General features: G+C 36.1%; 1 protein-coding gene across 2 annotated transcripts; it reads left to right on the top strand.

Annotated features, from left to right (window-relative positions):
* Positions 1-44: 44 nt before the first annotated feature.
* Positions 45-19,943, top strand: LOC123524681 (histone H2A deubiquitinase MYSM1-like). 2 transcript variants are annotated; one of them, XM_045303042.2, is made up of 15 exons: positions 45-131; positions 3,512-3,679; positions 4,757-4,895; positions 5,498-5,596; positions 6,208-7,180; positions 7,760-7,943; positions 8,451-8,581; positions 9,121-9,227; positions 11,272-11,349; positions 12,102-12,212; positions 13,666-13,852; positions 14,436-14,563; positions 15,218-15,350; positions 16,315-16,481; positions 19,213-19,943. In XM_045303042.2, the coding sequence occupies exons 1-15, from the start codon at positions 79-81 to the stop codon at positions 19,381-19,383; spliced, it is 2,829 nt and encodes a 942-aa protein (XP_045158977.2). In that variant the 5' UTR covers positions 45-78; the 3' UTR covers positions 19,384-19,943. The 2 variants fall into 2 exon arrangements, with proteins under 2 accessions (XP_045158977.2, XP_053394594.1); XM_053538619.1 differs by lacking the exon at positions 45-131 and adding an exon at positions 1,152-1,387.
* The last annotated feature ends 570 nt before the right edge of the window (positions 19,944-20,513 follow it).

Genomic DNA, 20,513 nt, shown 5'->3' with positions numbered 1-20,513 from the left:
CCGTTATTTTATTGCTGTCTTTCATCTGAGATAAAAAAAAAATAATTTCGAATTTAAATTTCATAAAGCTAGGCGAAAATGGCGGAGGAAGGCGAAATTGATGTTCTTGGAGATTTTGATCTAAAACTAGAGTAATTAAAGAACCATTTACTTTATTTATCACAAAAAATGTTGAGAAACAAGACAATGAAACCAGATAAAACAGTTCCAATAATATGAATTAAGGCACCGCCTAGCATGGGGATTTATCTTTTATATATCTGCTTAGAAAGAAATATTCAACGCTCAAGAAAGGGAAACTTCGCTCTAAACTGTAGTTTACATTTAGTGTCATCATACCTCTTACAGCGAATATCATACTTTGCAAAATTTACGGGAAGCCGTGACGGTGACGTCATTCAGCGTTCTCGCACTGGCTTTAGGATTTTTTTGTTTGTTTGCACTCCACGCAGAAACTTGATGGCCTTTACACTTCCTTACTGTTTTAAAAGTGTTTTTCAGTTGCATGTGCAGTTTTCATTACAAAAAAGATGTAAAATAATCATGTTAGCGCGGTTTACGAATTTCTATGACTGATTCAGGGTGCTCGGATGCTCATGCAGACGATCAGTCTGCAGTGTGTATATAAACCGGAACCGGAAAACATCGAAAAAATTGCCTCAGTATATGCAGACAACAAAGACGAATAACTATATACGGACGTTACCGTCTCGGGGATTTTCATCCCCTATCAGTCTTTAAATGACAGGGAAATTGATAGATGTTTATTCATTTCTTTCTGAACAGCCCTTCAAAATTTATGGGGTATTCCAAAAAAATTATATCTACACCCACACAAGGAAGCAGTTTTTTAAGAAAATTACCTGGCCAATTACCTCCACTTGCGAACACATTTACATCCCCCTCTCCACCTTTCATACAACATTCTAAAACGGCAGTGACGAGAGGTCTAGAAGTTCAACTAATTGACTAGTCCCGCCTGTCATTGACATATTGCCTACTATTGGTCCTCTGAATGACATTTCGACCCCAAGACATTTCAACCCTAAGACATTTCGAACACAAAATTGAATTTCCTTGGACATTTCAACCCCAAAGACATTTCAACCCCGAGACATTTAGACCCCTCAGAAATATTTTTTTATGTTTTGATCCAATATTACTTTGACTTAGTTTCTGGGGACAATATAATATGAGGAAGTGGCTATTCTAACGGTCCCGTAGGAATAGCCTTGCAGGCTATTCTTACGGTTCTCCCGTAAGAATAGTGAAAAGTGTCAATCAAACATCTGTGATCCAATCAAATATCAATTTTTAACACACACAGGTGTACCACGTATCGCTGTCATTTTCCTCCGACAAACTGATTGTCGAGGTTAGCAGATAAGTAAGCATCTCTCTTTAAAATCTAGTAAAAACTCATTTTATTGCTAAACTGTTGAAGTGAAGTAAGAGTTTTGCAAGTTATTTCTTTCCGTTATCCAAAAGAAAGCGTAACTTTGGCCTTTTTTACAATAATAAGCACCATAGTCGGCTGAAGATGAATAAATTCAAGACCTTAAAACTTGCATCAAATTTAAAAGTTACATTAAAAATGTAGCACCATATTCGATGCATTACAATATAATAAAAAGTCTTAAGTTTGTACTCAAAGTAACCACTATTTGGCAAAGACAAAAATAAATTAGTGCTAATATTTACACAATACATGTAATAAATAAACATATCTGAAATATATAATCATTGAATTCCAAATAAACTAAGGTACTGATTTTGTGAATGAAGGATTGTTCAGTCAGTAGTATTATATGGCCAAATAAAAAGAACTGACTGTAGATATTCAACTCATTTGAAGTTGATATTTATTGGAGCAGGTTAGTCTGACCAGTATTTTATGACTTTAGCTCGACTTTCCAAAGAAAAAGTAGAGCTATTGCACTCGCCTTGGCGTCGGCATCGCCGTTGGTTCAAGTTTTTGGTCAAGTCAAATATCCCTGTTACTATCAAAGTTATTGACATGAAACTTAAAATATTATTTACTATCGAAGTCTACACCCGGAGAAACAATCCTCATAACTCTGATTTGAATTTTGAAAAGGTTATGCCCCTTTTTAACTTAGAATTTTTATGCCCCCGAAGGGAGGCATATAGTTTTTGAACCGTCTGTCTGTCTGTCAGTCTGTCGGTCTGTCCGCATTTTTCGTGTCCGGTCCAAATCTTTGTCATCGTTGGATGGATTTTCAAATAACTTGGCATGAATGTGTACCACAGTAAGACGACGTGCAGTGCGCAAGACCCAGGTCCGTAGCTCAAAGGTCAAGGTCACACTTAAACGTTAAAGGATAGTGCATTGATGGGCGTGTCCGGTCCATATCTTTGTCATCGATGGATGGATTTTCAAATAACTTGGCATGAATGTGTACCACAGTAAGACGACGTGCAGTGCGCAAGACCCAGGTCCCGTAGCTCAAAGGTCAAGGTCACACTTAGACGTTAAAGGATAGTGCATTGATGGGCGTGTCCGGTCCATGTCTTTGTCATCAATGGATGGATTTTCAAATAACTTGGCATGAATGTGTACCACAGTAAGACGACGTGTCACACGCAAGACCCAGGTCCGTAGCTCAAAGGTCAAGGTCACACTTAGACGTTAAAGATCGTTTTTCATGATAGTGCATTGATGGGCATGTCCGGTCCATATCTTTTTCATTCATGCATGGATTTTAAAATAACTATGCATGAATGTGTTGCACAGTAAGATGATGTGTCGCGCGCAAGACCCAGCTCCGTAGGTCAAAGGTCCTAAACTCTAACATCGGCCATAACTATTCATTCAAAGTGCCATCGGGGGCATGTGTCATCCTACGGAGACAGCTCTTGTTTGGTTAAAGTTTTTGATAGTCAAATATCTCTGTTACTATCAAAGCTTTTGACTTGAAACTTAAAATAGTTATTAACTATCAAAGTCTACTTTAGGAGAAACAATCCCCAGTCTTGTTTTTTACTGTCTTTGTTTACCTAACAATAAAATGCAGACAGAGACCTGTAAGGATTAGAGGGATGGCAACCATAAAATAAAGCCGAACAAGTAAGTTTAAGTCTATACAGTATTCAATTCATAGGCCTCATGCCAAATACGCCAGCATTTGTTCTCCCCCTCCCCTCAACACACACACACAAACCCACTCCATGTGAATTCTGTTTACCTCAAAATACACCCCCCCCCCACCACCACCACCACCAGCTCTCTCCAGACTCCTGTTTATTTTGTAAACACAAACACCGACTAAGAAAACTGCTTCCACTCTTGGTAGGCCCTTGCTTTACAACACAAATAGACAACATAATATAATGATCTAATAAATATTATACCCCTCCTTCCCTCCAGTAACTCCCACCCCCACCCCTTTATCTGTAAATGAGTCAAAATAAGGTCAGATGAAAAAAAATCTTACTTACACTCGACAGGCTTCATTTTCTATGTAATCTACATAAAATATGATCATTTCAGGGTAGACAGTAACATGTATGACAGCAATGAACTGCCATCAAAGAGTGCCAACTTGTTGCCAGAATATACAGACCCTCCTTGGATGTTGGAGCAGGGCTGGACTCTAGACAACAGTTGCATGGATGAGAAATCAAAAGCTACCATAGAAAAAATGCTCTTAGAAGAACAGTATCCTTGTACTAAAGCTAAAAATTGTATAATGTTTATTTTCTGTACTGCTTTAAAGCTACTCGCCCACAGGTTGGGTGGTATTTTTCAACATCTTCATTTCCACCAAGTTTGGCATTGAATGTATATATGACACTGAAAAATGATAAAGAGGGTGAAAATAGAAGTTAGATATTGGTAAAAATGCAAGAAGAATGTAAATTTTCTGCATTATTTCAAAAGCATTGCAACAGTGTACTACCTGCCTTCTGCACAATATTTTTTGGTTATTTATAAGAATATCTTGAATTTCTGTCAAGTTTGCCACTAGTCAAAGTACTCACGTTTTATAGATTTTTGAGATCAATTATTTTTCACCACAAAAGTTGAGGTTAGTCTCTTTAGGTACAATAGTACTAAAAAAGTCATCAAGGAGCATTTCCGGGCTAGTCAGATAATAGCTGAAAGAGAATATCCCAGTATAAGTGGCATTTTCATGTTTTATGTATTCAAGTCAGTTCCTGTTTTTATTTCATTGTGGACCTATACTTGACACTTTGGTAACACGTTCAAGGAGATTTTTTGCGTTCATAGAAATGTGAACAAACCTTATCTCACAATGTGTTCATACCCACATTTTGGCTGTCTGTTTAGAAGATATTCCATAGTAATGACCTATCAGACAAAAAAATCTCTCTTAGAAGATACATGACCCCTACTTTAGCAGATTTATTTTACTACTGTATACCTTTTAAGCACAGAATTTCTTGATCTTTTAGACATTTCATAAATTATAATTTCCATTAATGGGATACTAAGGTATTTTTCAAGACATATATCTGTTGATTTATCAATATTAAATTACTCAGCCAATTAAAGGAAACAGAAAGTGGCGATTTGATTTTTTCATGCACTATTCCATCAGATTCTGTGTATCCCCTTTAAGTAAACTTGGAAAATGATAACATTCCCATGTTTTTGAGTTAGTACATGCAATAGTTTTGGAAAAATCCATTTCTTGACCAAATCTGATGAACCATCTTTAATAGTTGCAACTATGTAGATTTATTACTAGCATTTTCCTTAACCAAGGTTAAGATATTACATTAGTGGGAAGTCAGCAAGAGGGAAGCAACAGTTGGCTATGTCTGTTGGTGTGGGACTTGCAAGGAAAAAAGGAGAACAAAAGAAGATTGTTTGGACAAAGGAAGAAAAGGACATGTTTCACAGAGGAATGGTGGGTAATATGGAAATTGCCATGTGTTAGTTAAGCTTATACGTTTTAATGATCAAGCTTTCTATGTGAATCTTTCTCAAGTCTGCTTTCTGAAAATATTAGTCCTGGTGTCATGTAGGGAGATGCAGTTTGAGTGGTTCAAATCTGGGACCTTTCTTTGAGGTGTATTTTAACCTTTAGCCTGCTGGCAGCAAATGATTTTGCCTTGGCGACCAGTGCAGTTCATGGTCTGCACACTTTGCTATTCAGTCAGTAAATTTTCAGGAAACACCCTTTCGAATAATGGTTTTGCCCAAATTTAATGATAGACCAGTCCATTTTAGAAATTTAGCAGGGTAAAGGTTAAATAATAATGTACAACTTAGATGTTTCATGCTCTTCTCTAATTGAGCCAAACCAACAGAAGTTGATTGAAATGTTTTTCACAGTCTTTTAAATAATCTGGACTACTAATATTTAGTTTTCCCTGTAGTTTGTATACTTTTTAGATGATGCATAATAATAAGGTAAGAAACTATTAAACTGTGATTTCTTTCATAAGAACAGTTACTGTTGTAATGCTGACTGGTATGGATATTAAAAATCGGTTGATGTGTTTGTAGGAGATATATGGAAGAAGCTGGACAAAAATTGCTGAGCTAATACCAACAAGAACCAGCACTCAGATCAAAAACTTTGCTCATCAGTTGTTCAGGACACTTGTAAGTATGGCATAGCTATTTCTTTGAATTCTGTTGTACTTTTACTTGCTGTGTATGTCAGTCTAGATGGTTTGAATGAAATTTTATAGAAATAAACAATACCAAGGCAAGTTGTGTCAGTTTTAGTCAAGTCTGTCCATCTATATGTTTGTCACAAATGCTTGTCAAGACATATCTTCTGAAACTGCAAATTGAATTTCAGCCAAACTTTGTACCAAGTCTGGCCAGGTTTAGCATATCTTTTTTTGTGCTATTACTGAATATTGCATGTCCATTCACTGAAGCAGTATTGGGATACGTGCTTTTTCCAAAAGGAGTCTCTGGGGGATTTCAAACACGGTTGTCATTACAATTGGTTGCTTTTGAAACTCTGTCTACAGATATTTACACTATAAATTATTTAATTTCTTAGGCATGACATTTTCTGTTTTTGACCCAAAAAACTATTTCATGGGGATATGACTTTGTGGATTTCAGCTTTTACATGTAAAATGAATGGGACTTACATTTCTTTGTTATGATTTAATTTCATGGAATGACAAACATGAAATCCGTTGAAATTAGTTCCCCATGAATAATGATTTCATAGAATTTTTTCTTTTTAATTTTAGAGTAAAGACAAAGATGTTTTACCATCTAAATCTGAAGCAACAACAGCAACAACTTCTACAACTAGCTCTCCAGAATCCTATAGTGAAGATCCACTTACTGTCACAATGGCAACAGTAACCACAGCAGAGCCTACTGTTGCAGTTGCCAAAAAGTCTATTGTACCGAAACGTGGTAGAATACCATCTAAAGACAAACATATATTGAAACGTAAATCAGCCAAGCCGAAAGTTCTTCCATCAAAAAATTGTAGTACTAAATCAAGTGTTTCTGAGACTGCAAAGAAAATTTCAAGAATTAAAAAATTGAAATACAAAGGAAAAGCGAATGGTAAAGTAAATGGTGTAAGTAAACAAACTGACCAAGTAATAAAACATGACACAGGACATTCAGAGATTATTTTAGATAAGAAATTGACCATAACTCCAAGTTTGATAGAAAATTTGGATGGATTTTGTGCTGTAGCAGACATAATCAGTGGTGAAAATGATGAAGAAGCCAAGCCGACCAATGAGAGCGATGATGACATTCATGTTGATATTGAAAATGATGATGATAATGATAGTAACCCATTTCTGATTGGTCGATCTACATCTCCAAACTCTGTTTATGAAAAATTACTTAATGAAGCAAATTTAAATGAAACAAATAGTAGTGAAGAGAAAAATGTTGAGCAAGTTCTGCAAGATGATAAAAATTGTATTAAAGAGAGCAGTAAAGACAATTCTGTCAAAACCTTTCTAGATTGGAAAACTTGTGAATCTCAAACAAAACTTAAGGGAGAAGTTGATACTGATACAAAAGTTACAGCTGATAAAGTGGAAGTAACTGGGGAAGAATATACAGCAAATAGTGTTTCACATGATACAAACATGGACTTGGACAAAGACAATAATTTAGCTAAATCGGAAGAAAAAAGTAGTTTTAAGAGGGAAGAGGTTTCTGTTAAACAAATAGATTCTCAAAAGGTTCTAGGTAAGTGAATGATTATTGTTGTTTTTAGCAGTAATTGTATCACATTAAACCAATCTTAAACAGTTATGGTGTTAGTTAGCCAGCTGGCGGCAAGTGATTCTGCCTTTGCAACCAGTACAGAGCAAGATAAGCCTGCACGTCATTGCAGGCTGATCATGATCTGCTCTGTTCGCTATTTCAGTCAGTAAATTTTCAGTGAACATCCATTTGAAAAATAAATGATATTTCCCAAATTGAATGATGGATCAGTCCATTTTAGAAATTTAGCAGGGTAAAGGTTAAAGATACGTGTATCAGATGAATACGATTTCTTTTGTTGATGAAATTGATAGATTTATTTAGTCAGTATAAAAGCTATTGGTAGGCAAATGAAGCACATGTGTATTTTAATTTTGAACACACAGCTTTTAAAAAGTACTGTATACTATGTTAACTAATAATGTAAAACCACTTTGTGTAAATAAGATTTTAGTGGTTGCCAAAGAAATAATAATGAATATGTAGTATGACAGACATACTAGCTGTCTGAAATGAAGTTTGTTAAGTTTTCTTGGTAGCAGTTTGGACTATAATTTTCAGTAAATGCTGTGGTACGAGAAGATGGTGAAGTCATGCATTTTTCGGTGCCAACTGCAGAAATTACTCTTCAACCAAAGATAATCACAGAACAGGAAAAAGATGTTCTCAAAGAATTCTTTGACAACAGACCGTCTAAAACACCAGAAAGATATCTGAAAATTAGAAATTACATTGTTGAGTCATGGTATGTAGCTATTATTTATGAAATATTTTGTTTTTAAATTTTAAAAAAAAGTTTTTATGTGGATTTTATGGAAATATCATCATCGACTGATTATCTTTTTATGAAAGTAAATATGAAAAAACTATTTGATTAATTCATATATATGTTGTTGCTCATACCTAAAAATGAATGACCAACTGATGTGAATAGTTGAACTTCTTTTCTCTGCCATACTAATGCAGAGTTTAGAATTATAAAGTATTCAAAGTACACATCGGTGAAATAGTTGTAACATAATCAATTACTTTTAAAAACTGGGAACTCACAATGTAATTGATAAAAATTCAAAAGCAAAATAATTGTAATTTAATTGATTAAATTCCCCCTGCAATCATGACCAGTTCTAATAATCTGTAAAGATACAGTACACTGGTAACTGTAAGACAATGCGGCTGTTGTGAGGGGGGTGATTAAGGATAATATTACTAGCTGTATACAGTAAAAAAAAATATGACTACATTGTTTCAGGAAGAAATGCCGGCCAAGTTACTTAAACAAAACATCAGTACGACCAGGACTGAAGAACTGTGGAGATGTTAACAGTATAGGCAGAGTACATTCATACCTGGAATGTATAGGGGCCATTAACTTTGATTGTGGTAAGTTGACTACCAGGTAGGCAAACTATCACAGGGCATTCCTTGCTATTCTCCAAACAGGTTCTTTAATATGACATATAGTAATTTGAATCATACTTCTGTTTGTCCAAATTACTTTTTTTGACTCAATACTGCAGATTGGGTAAAGTTGGTGATGGTGTTATTTTTGCCACTAGCAAATTCAGAACATTCATGAATATTAATCTGCATCATGTCCTAAAACACAAACACATTTTGCTAATTCTTAGCACCACAAATGAGGCTGTTAAGCACAAAATTCCTAAAAAAAGAAGCGGACGCTAAAAATACATAAATCTACAACTTTTTGCAAAAAGGCAGCAGTGGTCTAATGGTTAACATGACAGCTGCTTGGTTGGTAGGTTGTGGAGATGAACAAAACACTCATGATGATGTACACTTCATATACACCAGTTCTTGAATTTCTCAGGAAATGGATCAAGAGAGATTCAAATGAGCAATCAAGCAAAAGTGTACCCTGGTAATTCTGTTCCTTGCCAAACTTTTTTTTGTAATTTCAGAACAAGCAGCATACAAGCATCCACGGTCTATATTTTCACTGCTAGGTAGAGAAAAGGTCAGCAAAGATTCAACGTTTGAAGTAAACTCTGCTAAGTTAGAAGCCATGGTAAGTTTACTGTAAAATATAGCTGAAGTGCCAGTTGCTAGCTTCAGATCACCTTCCTTAACACCTTTGTCTGCTAAATTCTCTTAAGCCTATTACAGATGTTCAACATTGTGAATTTTACAAATAGTTAGCCCTTTTAGTAGGCAGTGGAACTAAAAATACAAACTTAAGTAGGCACAACCTTTTTTCAATATGTGTAGCAGCTGATGATTAAGATATCATTTTTAGCTCATCTGATTTTTTGAAAAAAAATGATGAGTTATTGTCATCACTTGAGCGGTTGTCAGCGTCAACGTCGGCGTCTGCGTCGGCGTTGCCTGGTTAAGTTTTATGTTTAGGTCAGCTTTTCTCCTAAACTATCAAAGCTATTGCTTTGAAACTTGGAATACTTGTTCACCATCATAAGCTGACCCTGTATAGCAAGAAACATAACTCCATCTTGATTTTTGCAAGATTTATGGCCCCTTTTGTACTTAGAAAATATCAGATTTCTTGGTTAAGTTTTATGTTTAGGTCAACTTTTCTTCTAAACTATCAAAGCTATTGCTTTGAAACTTGGAATACTTGTTCACCATCATAAGCAGACCCTGTACATCAAGAAACATAACTCCATCTTGCTTTTTGCAAGAATTATTGCCCCTTTTGGACTTAGAAAATATCAGTTTTCTTGGTTAAGTTTTATGTTTAGGTCAGCTTTTCTCCTAAACTGTCAAAGCTATCGCTTTAAAACTTGCAACACTTGTTCACCATCATAAGTTGACCCTGTACAGCAAGAAACATAACTCCATCCTGCTTTTTGCAAGATTTATGGCCCCTTTTGGACTTAGAAAATATCAGATTTCTTGGTTAAGTTTGATGTTTAGGTCAACTTTTTCTCTTAAACTATCAAAGCTATTGCTTTGAAACTTGCAACACTTGTTTACCATCATAAGCTGACCCTGTACAACAAGCAACATAACTCCATCCTGCTTTTTGCAATAATTATTGCCCCTTTTGGACTTAGAAAATCATTTTCTTGGTTGAGTATTATGTTTAAGTCAACTTTTCTCATAAACTATCAAAGCTATTGCTTTAAAACTTGCAACAGTTTTTCACCATCATAAGTGGACACTGAACATCAAGAAACATAACTCTATCCTGCTTTTTGCAAGAATGATGCCCCTTTTTAGACTTAGAAAATCATGGGTAGGACAATATTTCTATTACACAAAAAAAAATCAGATGAGCGTCAGCACCCGCAAGGCGGTGCTCTTGTTTGAGAAAGAGTTATTTGAGCTTTAAAAAATGATCCTGGGTAAAATTTTGGAAAAAATGAAGACAACTCTGCTAAGACTTTATTGTAGGCTTAGGTGACTACTGACCTAGTACCTCATGTAAACCATGCTCTGTTTACCTCTAGTCATGTAAAAAGCATACATAATTACTACAAGGATTAACAGACTATGTAAAAATCAAATCAGATAATGCCCTGGGGAAAGTACTGGTATGATATTTTTTTCTTGTGAAATTTGTCAACGAACAGACAGATTTTTTGAAAAAGTGAAAACCCACAGAATTTCACATGGTAAGATATGTTGAAAAAGCTACTGCTGGGAAGAGAACAATCTCTACTACCCATATATATGCGTCAAAGTATGGGGAACATATATAGAAATATGACAAAATCAAAAAAAAACAATTTCAGGACAGTCAGATGCCTGACTGTGTTATCTTACATAGCATTCAGCATAGATTAGTCACTTTTTCATTGCATTAGACAGGATTAGGATTGACAAACCCTGTTCACTCAACAATGTCACTCTATAAACAGATTGTTTCCCTTGTGTAAAGAGGGTTTAGGATAAGTTTCTACTTTTGAGGGCTTCGCCTTTGTCCTTTAACTACCATAATTTTTTTGTATGTCTTTGTTGATGGAGATTTAATATGCAAAATGTCCAAGTCAGTGCTAAAACTAAATAAAGATAAAATCAACTTTATTTTGAGCTGGCAAGATAAGTAACAGTACAACAATAATTGAAGACTATAAATGTTGTTTTCATTGCAGAGGCCAAGGAAAAGAAAAGTAAAAGATGCATTTGGATTTTGGATAGATGAAAAAGATCTTGAAGGAATGACTTTCGAGGTATGGTAGACAGGCACTAATCCTTTTCCTTTTGCATCAGTAAAATTGTTCTTGTATTTCCTGCAGATGTTAGGATTTAAAATTATAAAAATGATGGCTTGGTCTGCCTTGTTAGAAATATGGATGGATCTCCCTAAAAGAGAAATTGAAGGAGCGCTCTCTAAAAATGTAGTTTCCCCTCTAAGAGAAATTTGTGAAGCCCCTCTAAGAGAAATGTTTGAAGCCCCCTAAGAGACTTTGGGAGCCCTTTTAGAAAAATTTAACCCAAAGGGAAACTGGCCACCCATAAAAAAAGGAAAACCCCGAAAAACCCATAGTGGGTTTGCCGACCGCAAGGATCCAGACCAGCCTGCGCATCCGCACGTCTGGTCAGGATCCATGCGTTCGCTAATGGTTCTCTAATTGCAATAGCCGTTCGAAAAAAGCGGATGGGCAGGCTGGTCTGGATCCATGCTGGTCGCAAACCCACTATGTTGGTTTTCCCATGGCATGGCTCAAGTGAATCTTGTTCTAGGAGAAATGGGTTGATCCCCCACTAAGAGAAACTGGTGGATCTTCTTATGATTTAGAAGTGAGTTGCCATGATATTTTCAACCACTCTCTACTGTTGTTAGGAAATGACCTATGTTTTATTGATACTTAATTGATGGAAATTATAAATATAGCTCCAGCAAAGCATAGGCATACTGCAGCTTTTTATGTGTATAATACAATATGAACATTGATATATCTATTTGGCGTTTTTTTTTCAGCATGGGAATTTGGTAGAAAGTCAGCCAAAAGAGGCAAAGCCAAAACAGATAAAAACAACATATGATCCTTTCAAACTGGTACCATGTCTTTCATTTAGTGAGGAGAGTCCTGTAAGTTTAATATGCTTTGAAAGGTAGTGCATCATTACCTCAACTCAAAAACTAGATAACTGCAGTGACATAATGAAGCAGTTATCCAGATTTTGTGCTAAGGTGATGTTATGTTGTAACAAGTGTAATGTAAACATGATCAAAACAACGTTTAATTGGGATTTTTTTCATACAGATTTATATTTTAAGGTATACAATATATTATTTTTTCTGCAATACCCGAAAGGGTTTAAGCATTGCTTATAAAGGCAGTCAGTTTCTTTGAAGCATTCTAATACTGACACCTTTGAGGGGCCTCTGTGGCCAAGTGGTTCAAGGTAACAGACTTTATGTCATTTACCTTCCACCGCTGTGTTTGAAACAGTGCTTTGGGTGTAAGATTTTTTCATTTTGAGAAGGGATCCTGCTAGTTGGAAGGTTGGTGGTTCTACCCGCGTGCCTGCCTATGCCAGAAATAATGCTCAGAGCTGTACCTGGAGTCTTCCTCCTTGAAAAGCTGGAAAGTTGCCATATGTCCTATAATTGTGTTGATGCAATGATAACCCAACAAAGGCAAAACACAAACAGACATCTTTACACTCACCTGACTGACAAACACTATTTCTAAACTGCTGATTTACAGACCTTATTAAAGTGATTTTTTTTTTTTTTTTTTTTCGAGCCCGCCCGCTTAGCTCAGTAGGTTGGTCTACGGATCGCGGGGGCGTGAGTTCGATCCTCGAGCTGGCGTATGTTCTCCGTGCTATTTGATAAACGACATTGTGTCTGAAATCATTAGTCCCCCACCTCTGATTCATGTGGGGAAGTTGGCAGTTACTGCGGAGAACAGGTTTGTACGGTACAAAATTTCCAGGAACACTGGTTAGGTTAACTGCCCGCCGTTACATGACTGAAATACAGTTGAAAAACGGCGTTAAACCCAAAACAAACAAATAAAAGTGATTTTTAGCTGTCATACTAGCTCTGTTCAAATTATTTTTTTAAAAACTGAAAATGAGTATTATCTTATATCTGCAGATTTTGGCTGAAAATTATCTTTCTTTAAAAGTTAAGTTTAATCATATTATGAACATTAGAATATGAGTTTTTGTTTCTAAACTGTCTTAAAATTGCCAAGTCAAGAAAAAAAAGATGCCCAAGTCTGGAATCGAACCCTAGCCGCCGTGGCAATAAAAAAATTTCCTCTGTCTTTACCAATATACCACAGAGGAATATGTATTTAACAACCATTAAATATAGTTATTTATAATAAAGGCAGTTTACCTTGAGTAAAGCGTTACAAACACTTACCGTTTTCAGTATGAAAATTAGTAAAAACGTGTTGTATGTTTCCTTAACATGATATAGTCTGCCAGTAATTAAGTTTCAAAGCTTTCTAAAGAAATAAAGCATTAATTTCCTGATACCTTTTACAGTGTCTTAGATAGGATGTCTTATTGTGCCTACTTTTCAGGCACCTTTTCTGGTGGAGGTACACTGTTCAGCACTGATTGTAATGGATATACATAGCCATATATCTAAGACTGAGGTAATAGGCATGCTGGGAGGCAAGTTCTGTGCAGAACAAGGTAAACTCATCATCACCATGGCAACACCATGTAACAGCATTAGTACAGGAATGCAATGTGAAATGGATCCAGGTAAGTTTTTCTCATAGGATTTTATTTTTTCTGTAATAATGCTTTGTGATTTTGGAATTTCACCGATGCTTGTTCAACTTCAAGAGTATGCATACTGCAGTTCTTTGTATAGTGTGATACTTTCAGGTTTAAAATGTAAAGAGGTGCCTCTGTGGCCAAGTCGATAAGGGGCTGATTTCGAATCACTTGCCCCTTACTGATGTGGGTTCAAGCCTCATTCAGAGCTTTGAATTCTTCACGTGACAAAGCCATCCAGTTTGCTGGTCGGTAGTTAATGTTATACCCAGGTGCCCTCTCGTGATGAAATAATGCACATAGGGGCACCTGTGGTCTTCCTCCACCATCAAAAGCTGGAAAGTCACCATTTGATCTGTAATTGTTAGTGTGACATTAAACTTAACAAAACAAAAAAGTATATATTGAGGTAACTGATCTTCCATAGCTCGACTTGCATAGTTTGCTGGGCAATTCTTGTGAAAAATTAAGCTCAATAAAATAATTTTGGAGGGACCATTTAGTATATACTTATTGGTTCTGTCACATATAGTTGTTCATAATCGTGTATCTTGGTTGTCAATTTCAGTTTCTCAGACACAGGCCAGTGAGGAGATCAGGGGCTCGGGTATGGAGGTAGTGGGCTGGTACCACTCACATCCTACATTTGTGCCAAACCCTTCAGTAAGAGATATTGAAACACAGCTCAAGTTTCAGGTATATTGTTTCAATTAAAAAATAGATGATAAATAACTGCTGTGATCAACCAAACATTCTTCCTTGCTCTCGTGTCATACTTTAAAAAAAAAGTTAAGTTTATTCAATCAAACTGGTAATTTTTAACATTCACACTGTTAGGAAATCATTTTTGTCATTTTCAGTACCAAGACATAGAGTATTTCAGTCAAACCTGTAAGCGGTCACCTCTGTTTAGCTACCACTTACTGTAGGCAGCAACATTTGCAATTTTCCATTTCTATACTTGCAGAGCAAAATAACCTGTATTAGCAACAACCTGTTTTTAAAGGTCACTAGTCTCTCCTTGACTAGCTGCTTAAGTCAAGTTTGACTTTATTTCACAAAGAAGAAACCCTTTAATTTGAAGACAGAAAGTTACATGACTTTTTATCTGAGAAGTTCATGTAAAATTGTGCAGTTCTAAATGTATATTCAAGGTTAAGGGATGTTGCCAGAAAGAAAGATAAACACTTTAACCGCAGTTTTGAAGGGAAGTTCTTGGACATGCTGACGTAATTTGATATTACGTATGAAATTGCTTTTACACCAAGACAGTAGCCTCATTTTGCCTCAGAAAAATGCTGCATCATTAAAGTTTTTTTATTAAATAGATATTATATTGTTTGTTTGCAGAATTGGTTTTCAAAAGGTGGTTGTAATTTTGTGGGTGTGATAGTCAGTCCGTACAACCCGCGAAGTTCTGGAATGTGTTCTGAAGTGAATGTCCTCACTGTTAGTAAAGAGATACTTCCACAACTTCGGTGCAGTATGTATCTACTTACATTAAATTTATCTGTGGTTCCGAACTTTGGGAAATATGAATGGTCCTGACAGAATTTATGTCACAACAAGGCTCTCTTACGACTGGCAAAAACAGCTATTCATTAGAAAATATACAGAAAGAAGCTGTGACATGCCATACTAAATAAATTGTTACTGGTAATTTACAGTTACATTTGCCGTATTTTCTGTCACTGTTGATCATAGAATGTTTATATCAACTCAGCACCAATGCGAGTTAAGTCACTTGGCATGACATATGTTTTTTGGTGACAGTGTGTTTCTGAAGTCATTCTTTTTGTGGAGAAGTTGACAGTTCTTTGCAGACACTAACTCATTACTGGTGCAGAATCCAGGAACACTGGTTAGGTTATTTTACTACTGTTGCATAACTGAAATACTGTTGAAAAATAGCATTAATTTAAGCACAAGTAAACAAACAAACTATCAGCATGCAGATTTACAGTACTTCAAACATATCTTTCTGGTAATATAAGTAAAATTGAAGACTGTGTAATTTATTGATAACTATATCATACAATCTTAATTTATCTTACAAGATTTGTATAATGGGCCTCCGTGGCAGGGCGGTTAAGGTCACTGACTTTGAATCACTTGCCCCTCACCGATGTGGGTTCGAGCTCACTTGGGGCATTGAATTCTTCGAGTGAGGAAACCATCCAGCTGGCTTATGGAAGGTCGGTGGTTTTACCCATGTTCCCATCTGAGATGAAATAATGGGCACATGAGGACCCCTTGGGTCCCCTCCTCCACCCTTTAAAGCCTTTTTGGGAAAGTTCCCCCATTAAAAACCCTTATTGTGACCCCTTGTTGGTTTTGGAGGGGTGATTTTTTAACCGGAACCCAAACCAACAAAAAAAACAAAAAACAAACAACAAAAACAATCTTTGTATAAGATACAAGTACTTGGGAACTGTTGACATTTTCAGATATTCCTTACAAGTTTAGTTACACGACGAGACCCTGTGACACCTCTGAGATAAACCACATTGTGTTAACAGCCCAGGATCTTGCAACTAGCTACAGTAACTACCCAAACAGAGTTGACCTTACTTCAGTATACAGCTCATCAAGGGGAATTACTTTTTTAGAAAAGGTGAGGCATAGCAAAAATTGTAATTATTCTGTATCCGCCCCCATTAGCTAAATGGGGAGAGGCAAATTTACAGTTCAGAAGGTTGCGAGTTTGATCTTTAGGCAAGGTGTATGTTCTTTGTGTTGATTGATTAAAGACTGTGTCTGAAATCATTCGTCCTTCACCTTTGATTCATGTTGGTTAAGTTAAGACATACTTACGAAGAACAGGTTTGTATTGGTACAGAGTCCAGGAACACTGGTTTGGTTAACTGCCCACCATTATATAACTGAAGTACTGTTGAAAAATGATGCTAACCCAAAACAGTTTCCATGTAGTTCTTAATTGTGTATATGGGAGTGTTGTATATGCTGTTTCATTATGCCTCAGCCGTTTGATGTAGCTCAATCAAGCATGTGGCTTTCCAAGGTTGTATACCAAAAGTATAAACTTAAAAGATACATTGCCAATCATTTACTTTATCTATCAGCAAATAATGTTTCATTGTTTAATATAATTGGAGGTACATTACCATATCAATCAGCAAATTCCATTCCACAGTTTGTCTGATATCCCTGGAGCTCCATTACCTTATTAACAGCCAAAAAATTCCATTCAGCAGTTTGTCTGATATCCTTGGAGCTCTGTTACCTTATCAGCCAAATAATTCCATTCAGCAGTTTGTCTGATATCCTTGGAGCTCTGTTATCTTAACAGCCAAAAGATTCCATTCAGCAGTTTGTCTGATATCCTTGGAGCTCCGTTACCTTAACAGCCAAAAAATTCCATTCAGCAGTTTGTCTGATATCCTTGGAGCTCCGTTACCTTATCAGCCAAAAAATTCCATTCAGCAGTTTGTCTGATATCCTTGGAGCTCCGTTACCTTATCAGCAAAAAAATTCCATACAACAGTTTGTCTGATATCCTTGGAGCTCTGTTACCTTATCAGCCAAAAATTCCATTCAGCAGTTTGTCTGATATCCTTGGAGCTCCATTATCTTAACAGCCAAAAGATTCCATTCAGCAGTTTGTCTGATATCCCTGGAGCTCCGTTACCTTATCAGCCAAAAAATTCCATTCATCAGTTTGTCTGATATCCTTGGAGCTCCGTTACCTTATCAGCCAAAAAATTCCATTCAGCAGTTTGTCTGATATCCTTGGAGCTCCGTTATTTTATCAGCCAAAAAATTCCATTCAGCAGTTTGTCTGATATCCTTGGAGCTCCGTTATCTTAACAGCCAAAAAATTCCATTAAGTAGTTTGTCTGATATCCTTGAAGCTCTGTTACCTTATCAGCCAAAAAATTCCATACAACAGTTTGTCTGATATCCTTGGAGCTCTGTTACCTTATCAGCCAAAAAATTCCATACAACAGTTTGTCTGATATCCTTGGATTTCCGTTACCTTATCAGCCAAAAAATTCCATTCAGCAGTTTGTCTGATATCCTTGGATTTCCATTATCTGAACAGCCAAAAAATTTCATTCAGCAGTTTGTCGGATATCCTTGGAGCTCTGTTAACAGCCAAAAAATTCCATACAACAGTTTGTCTGATATCCTTGGAGCTGCGTTACCTTATCAGCCAAAAAATTCCATTCAGCAGTTTGTCTGATATCCTTGGTTTTCCGTTATCTTATCAGCCAAAAAATTCCATTCAGCAGTTTGTCTGATATCCTTGGATTTCCGTAATCTTAACAGCCAAAAAATTCCATTCAGCAGTTTGTCTGATACCCTTGGAGCTCAATTACCTTATCAGCCTAAAAAATTCCATTCAGCAGTTTGTCTGATACCCTTGGATTTTCGTTATCTTAACAGCCAAAAAATTCCATTCAACAGTTTGTCTGATATCCTTGGAGCTCTGTTACCTTAACAGCCAATAAATTCCATACAACAGTTTGTCTGATATCCTTGGAGCTCAGTTACCTTATCAGCCAAAAAATTCCATTCAGCAGTTTGTCTGATATCCTTGGATTTCCGTTATCTTATCAGCCAAAAAATTCCATTCAGCAGTTTGTCTGATATCCTTGGATTTCTGTTATCTTAACAGCCAAAAAATTCCATTCAGCAGTTTTGTCTGATATCCTTGGAGCTCCGTTACCTTAACAGCCAAAAAATTCCATACAACAGTTTGTCTGATATCCTTGGAGCTCCGTTATCTTATCAGCCAAAAAATTCCATTCAGCAGTTTGTCTGATATCCTTGGATTTCCGTTATCTTAGCAGCCAAAAAATTCCATTCAGCAGTTTGTCCGATACCCTTGGATTTCCGTTATCTTATCAGCCAAAAAATTCCATTCAGCAGTTTGTCTGATATCCTTGGAGCTCTGTTATCTTATCAGCCAAAAAATTCCATACAACAGTTTGTCTGATATCCTTGGATTTCCATTATCTTATCAGCCAAAAAATTCCATTCAGCAGTTTGTCTGATATCCTTGGAGCTCTGTTACCTTATCAGCCAAAAAATTCCATTCCGTTACCTTAACAATCAGCAAATTCCATTCCATAGTTTGTTTGATATCCTTGGATTGTGATAGGTAGTATATGGCCTTTAAGTAAAAAATCCAGGTCTCATGTGACCTTATGAATCACTGAGAATGGTTTCTGGTGGACAGCAAAAATAATAGAAATGTCAAGACTATCTTACGTCGGGAAAAGACCTAGTGTGACTGCCTTGATTTACATTTTTTTTTCAGTTGGTGCATTGAGACAGTGTATAGATAAATAATTGCATGACTATTTTTTTTTATATTTCAGATGATAGAATCGTTGAAGACATACTGCCAGGAAGAGGATAGCTGTCAACTGTTGGAGAGTGTGAGAAAAGCATTTACACCTGTAGTTACTGCAGATCATAGTGGTCATCAGGATGTGGACATTTCTCTCTCGGAATTAGAAAACTTGGATAATTTGTCAAAAGACAGTTGACGGCAATTTTCATTGTGTGGGCATTTTTTTCCTCCGCATATTTTTATTCTCCCTATTTAATTATATGAAGTTGCTAGAGTCATTTTCTGGCGGATTGGGGAAAATAGATATGTGTTCATGAAAGACTGTTCCTTTTTGTATTGGAAATATCTGCTTTAATCTGCTGCTCAAAATGTTGTTTACCTACTCTGTTGATATTTACTTTTATGTCATTGTGAGTAAAACAATTTACAAATAGCTGAAGGAAGAAAAGGATACATGTTACCACATTTAGGTTTTACTTTCAGTGTGCACAGTTTTCACCCATTCTCACCATTCTCTGTTTTTCCAAATTGGCCTTTTACTCCTATAGGTTAAAGGTTGTGTTATTATGTGTTGTGTATCAAATCACTAATGATTTTGAAAATTTACTAAGGAAAAAGTTTTCTAAACAATACAGGTTATATTGTTAAATTTGTGATTGCTGTTAAGTTTTTGTAATGGGTAAGGCTTTTTAAAATGCAGAAATAATATTTTATTTATTTAAACATATGTCTTTAATAAAATCACTTTTTGGGGGCTGTGTTATTTAACTTCTTTTGTTTCACCTGTACCTTTCATTGTGTGCAATAAAAGAGCCGCATCATGAGAAAACCAACATAGCGCATCTGCGATCAGCATGGATTCAGGCCAGCCTGCACATCCAAGTGCCAAGTGTCCCTTTTTGAACAAAATTGAGAGAGAACCTTACAATGATGAAACAGACCAAATTTGTTGAGGCTCCATCAAGCTGTTCATAAGAAGTTGTTGACATGTTTTTCTATTTATAACTCTAGCCACTCCTAAAAGGGGCCAAGTGCCCATTTGAAATAAAAAATGAAAAAGGAGCACACAATGCTGCAACAGACCAAGACTGATGAAGATGAAGATCCATCAAGCATTTAAATGTGAAGGTTTTTCTATTAATAACTCTAGCAGCCAGTAAAAGGGGCCATGTTCCCTCATCTGAACAAAATTGAGAGAAGACTTCAATATTTCTACAGAATTACAGAATTATCTACAAATTTAGGGAACCTTAAAATGAAAAGTTCTATGAAAATCCATCAAGCAGCTCATGAGAAGAAGCCGTTTAAAGGTTTTTCTTTTAATAG

This window comes from Mercenaria mercenaria, chromosome 3 (genome assembly GCF_021730395.1).
Source record: "Mercenaria mercenaria strain notata chromosome 3, MADL_Memer_1, whole genome shotgun sequence".
Classification (NCBI taxonomy): Eukaryota; Metazoa; Mollusca; class Bivalvia; order Venerida; family Veneridae; genus Mercenaria; species Mercenaria mercenaria.
This window is presented reverse-complemented; position numbering and strand designations above follow the sequence as displayed.

Excerpts from the sequence above, each read along its gene's own strand:
- LOC123524681 (XM_045303042.2), top strand. The coding sequence starts at position 79 with ATGGCGGAGGAAGGCGAAATTGATGTTCTTGGAGATTTTGATCTAAAA. Across the intron at positions 11,350-12,101 it reads TTGAAGGAATGACTTTCGAG|CATGGGAATTTGGTAGAAAG; the intron begins GTATGGTAGACA and ends TTTTTTTTTCAG. Across the intron at positions 13,853-14,435 it reads GCAATGTGAAATGGATCCAG|TTTCTCAGACACAGGCCAGT; the intron begins GTAAGTTTTTCT and ends TGTCAATTTCAG.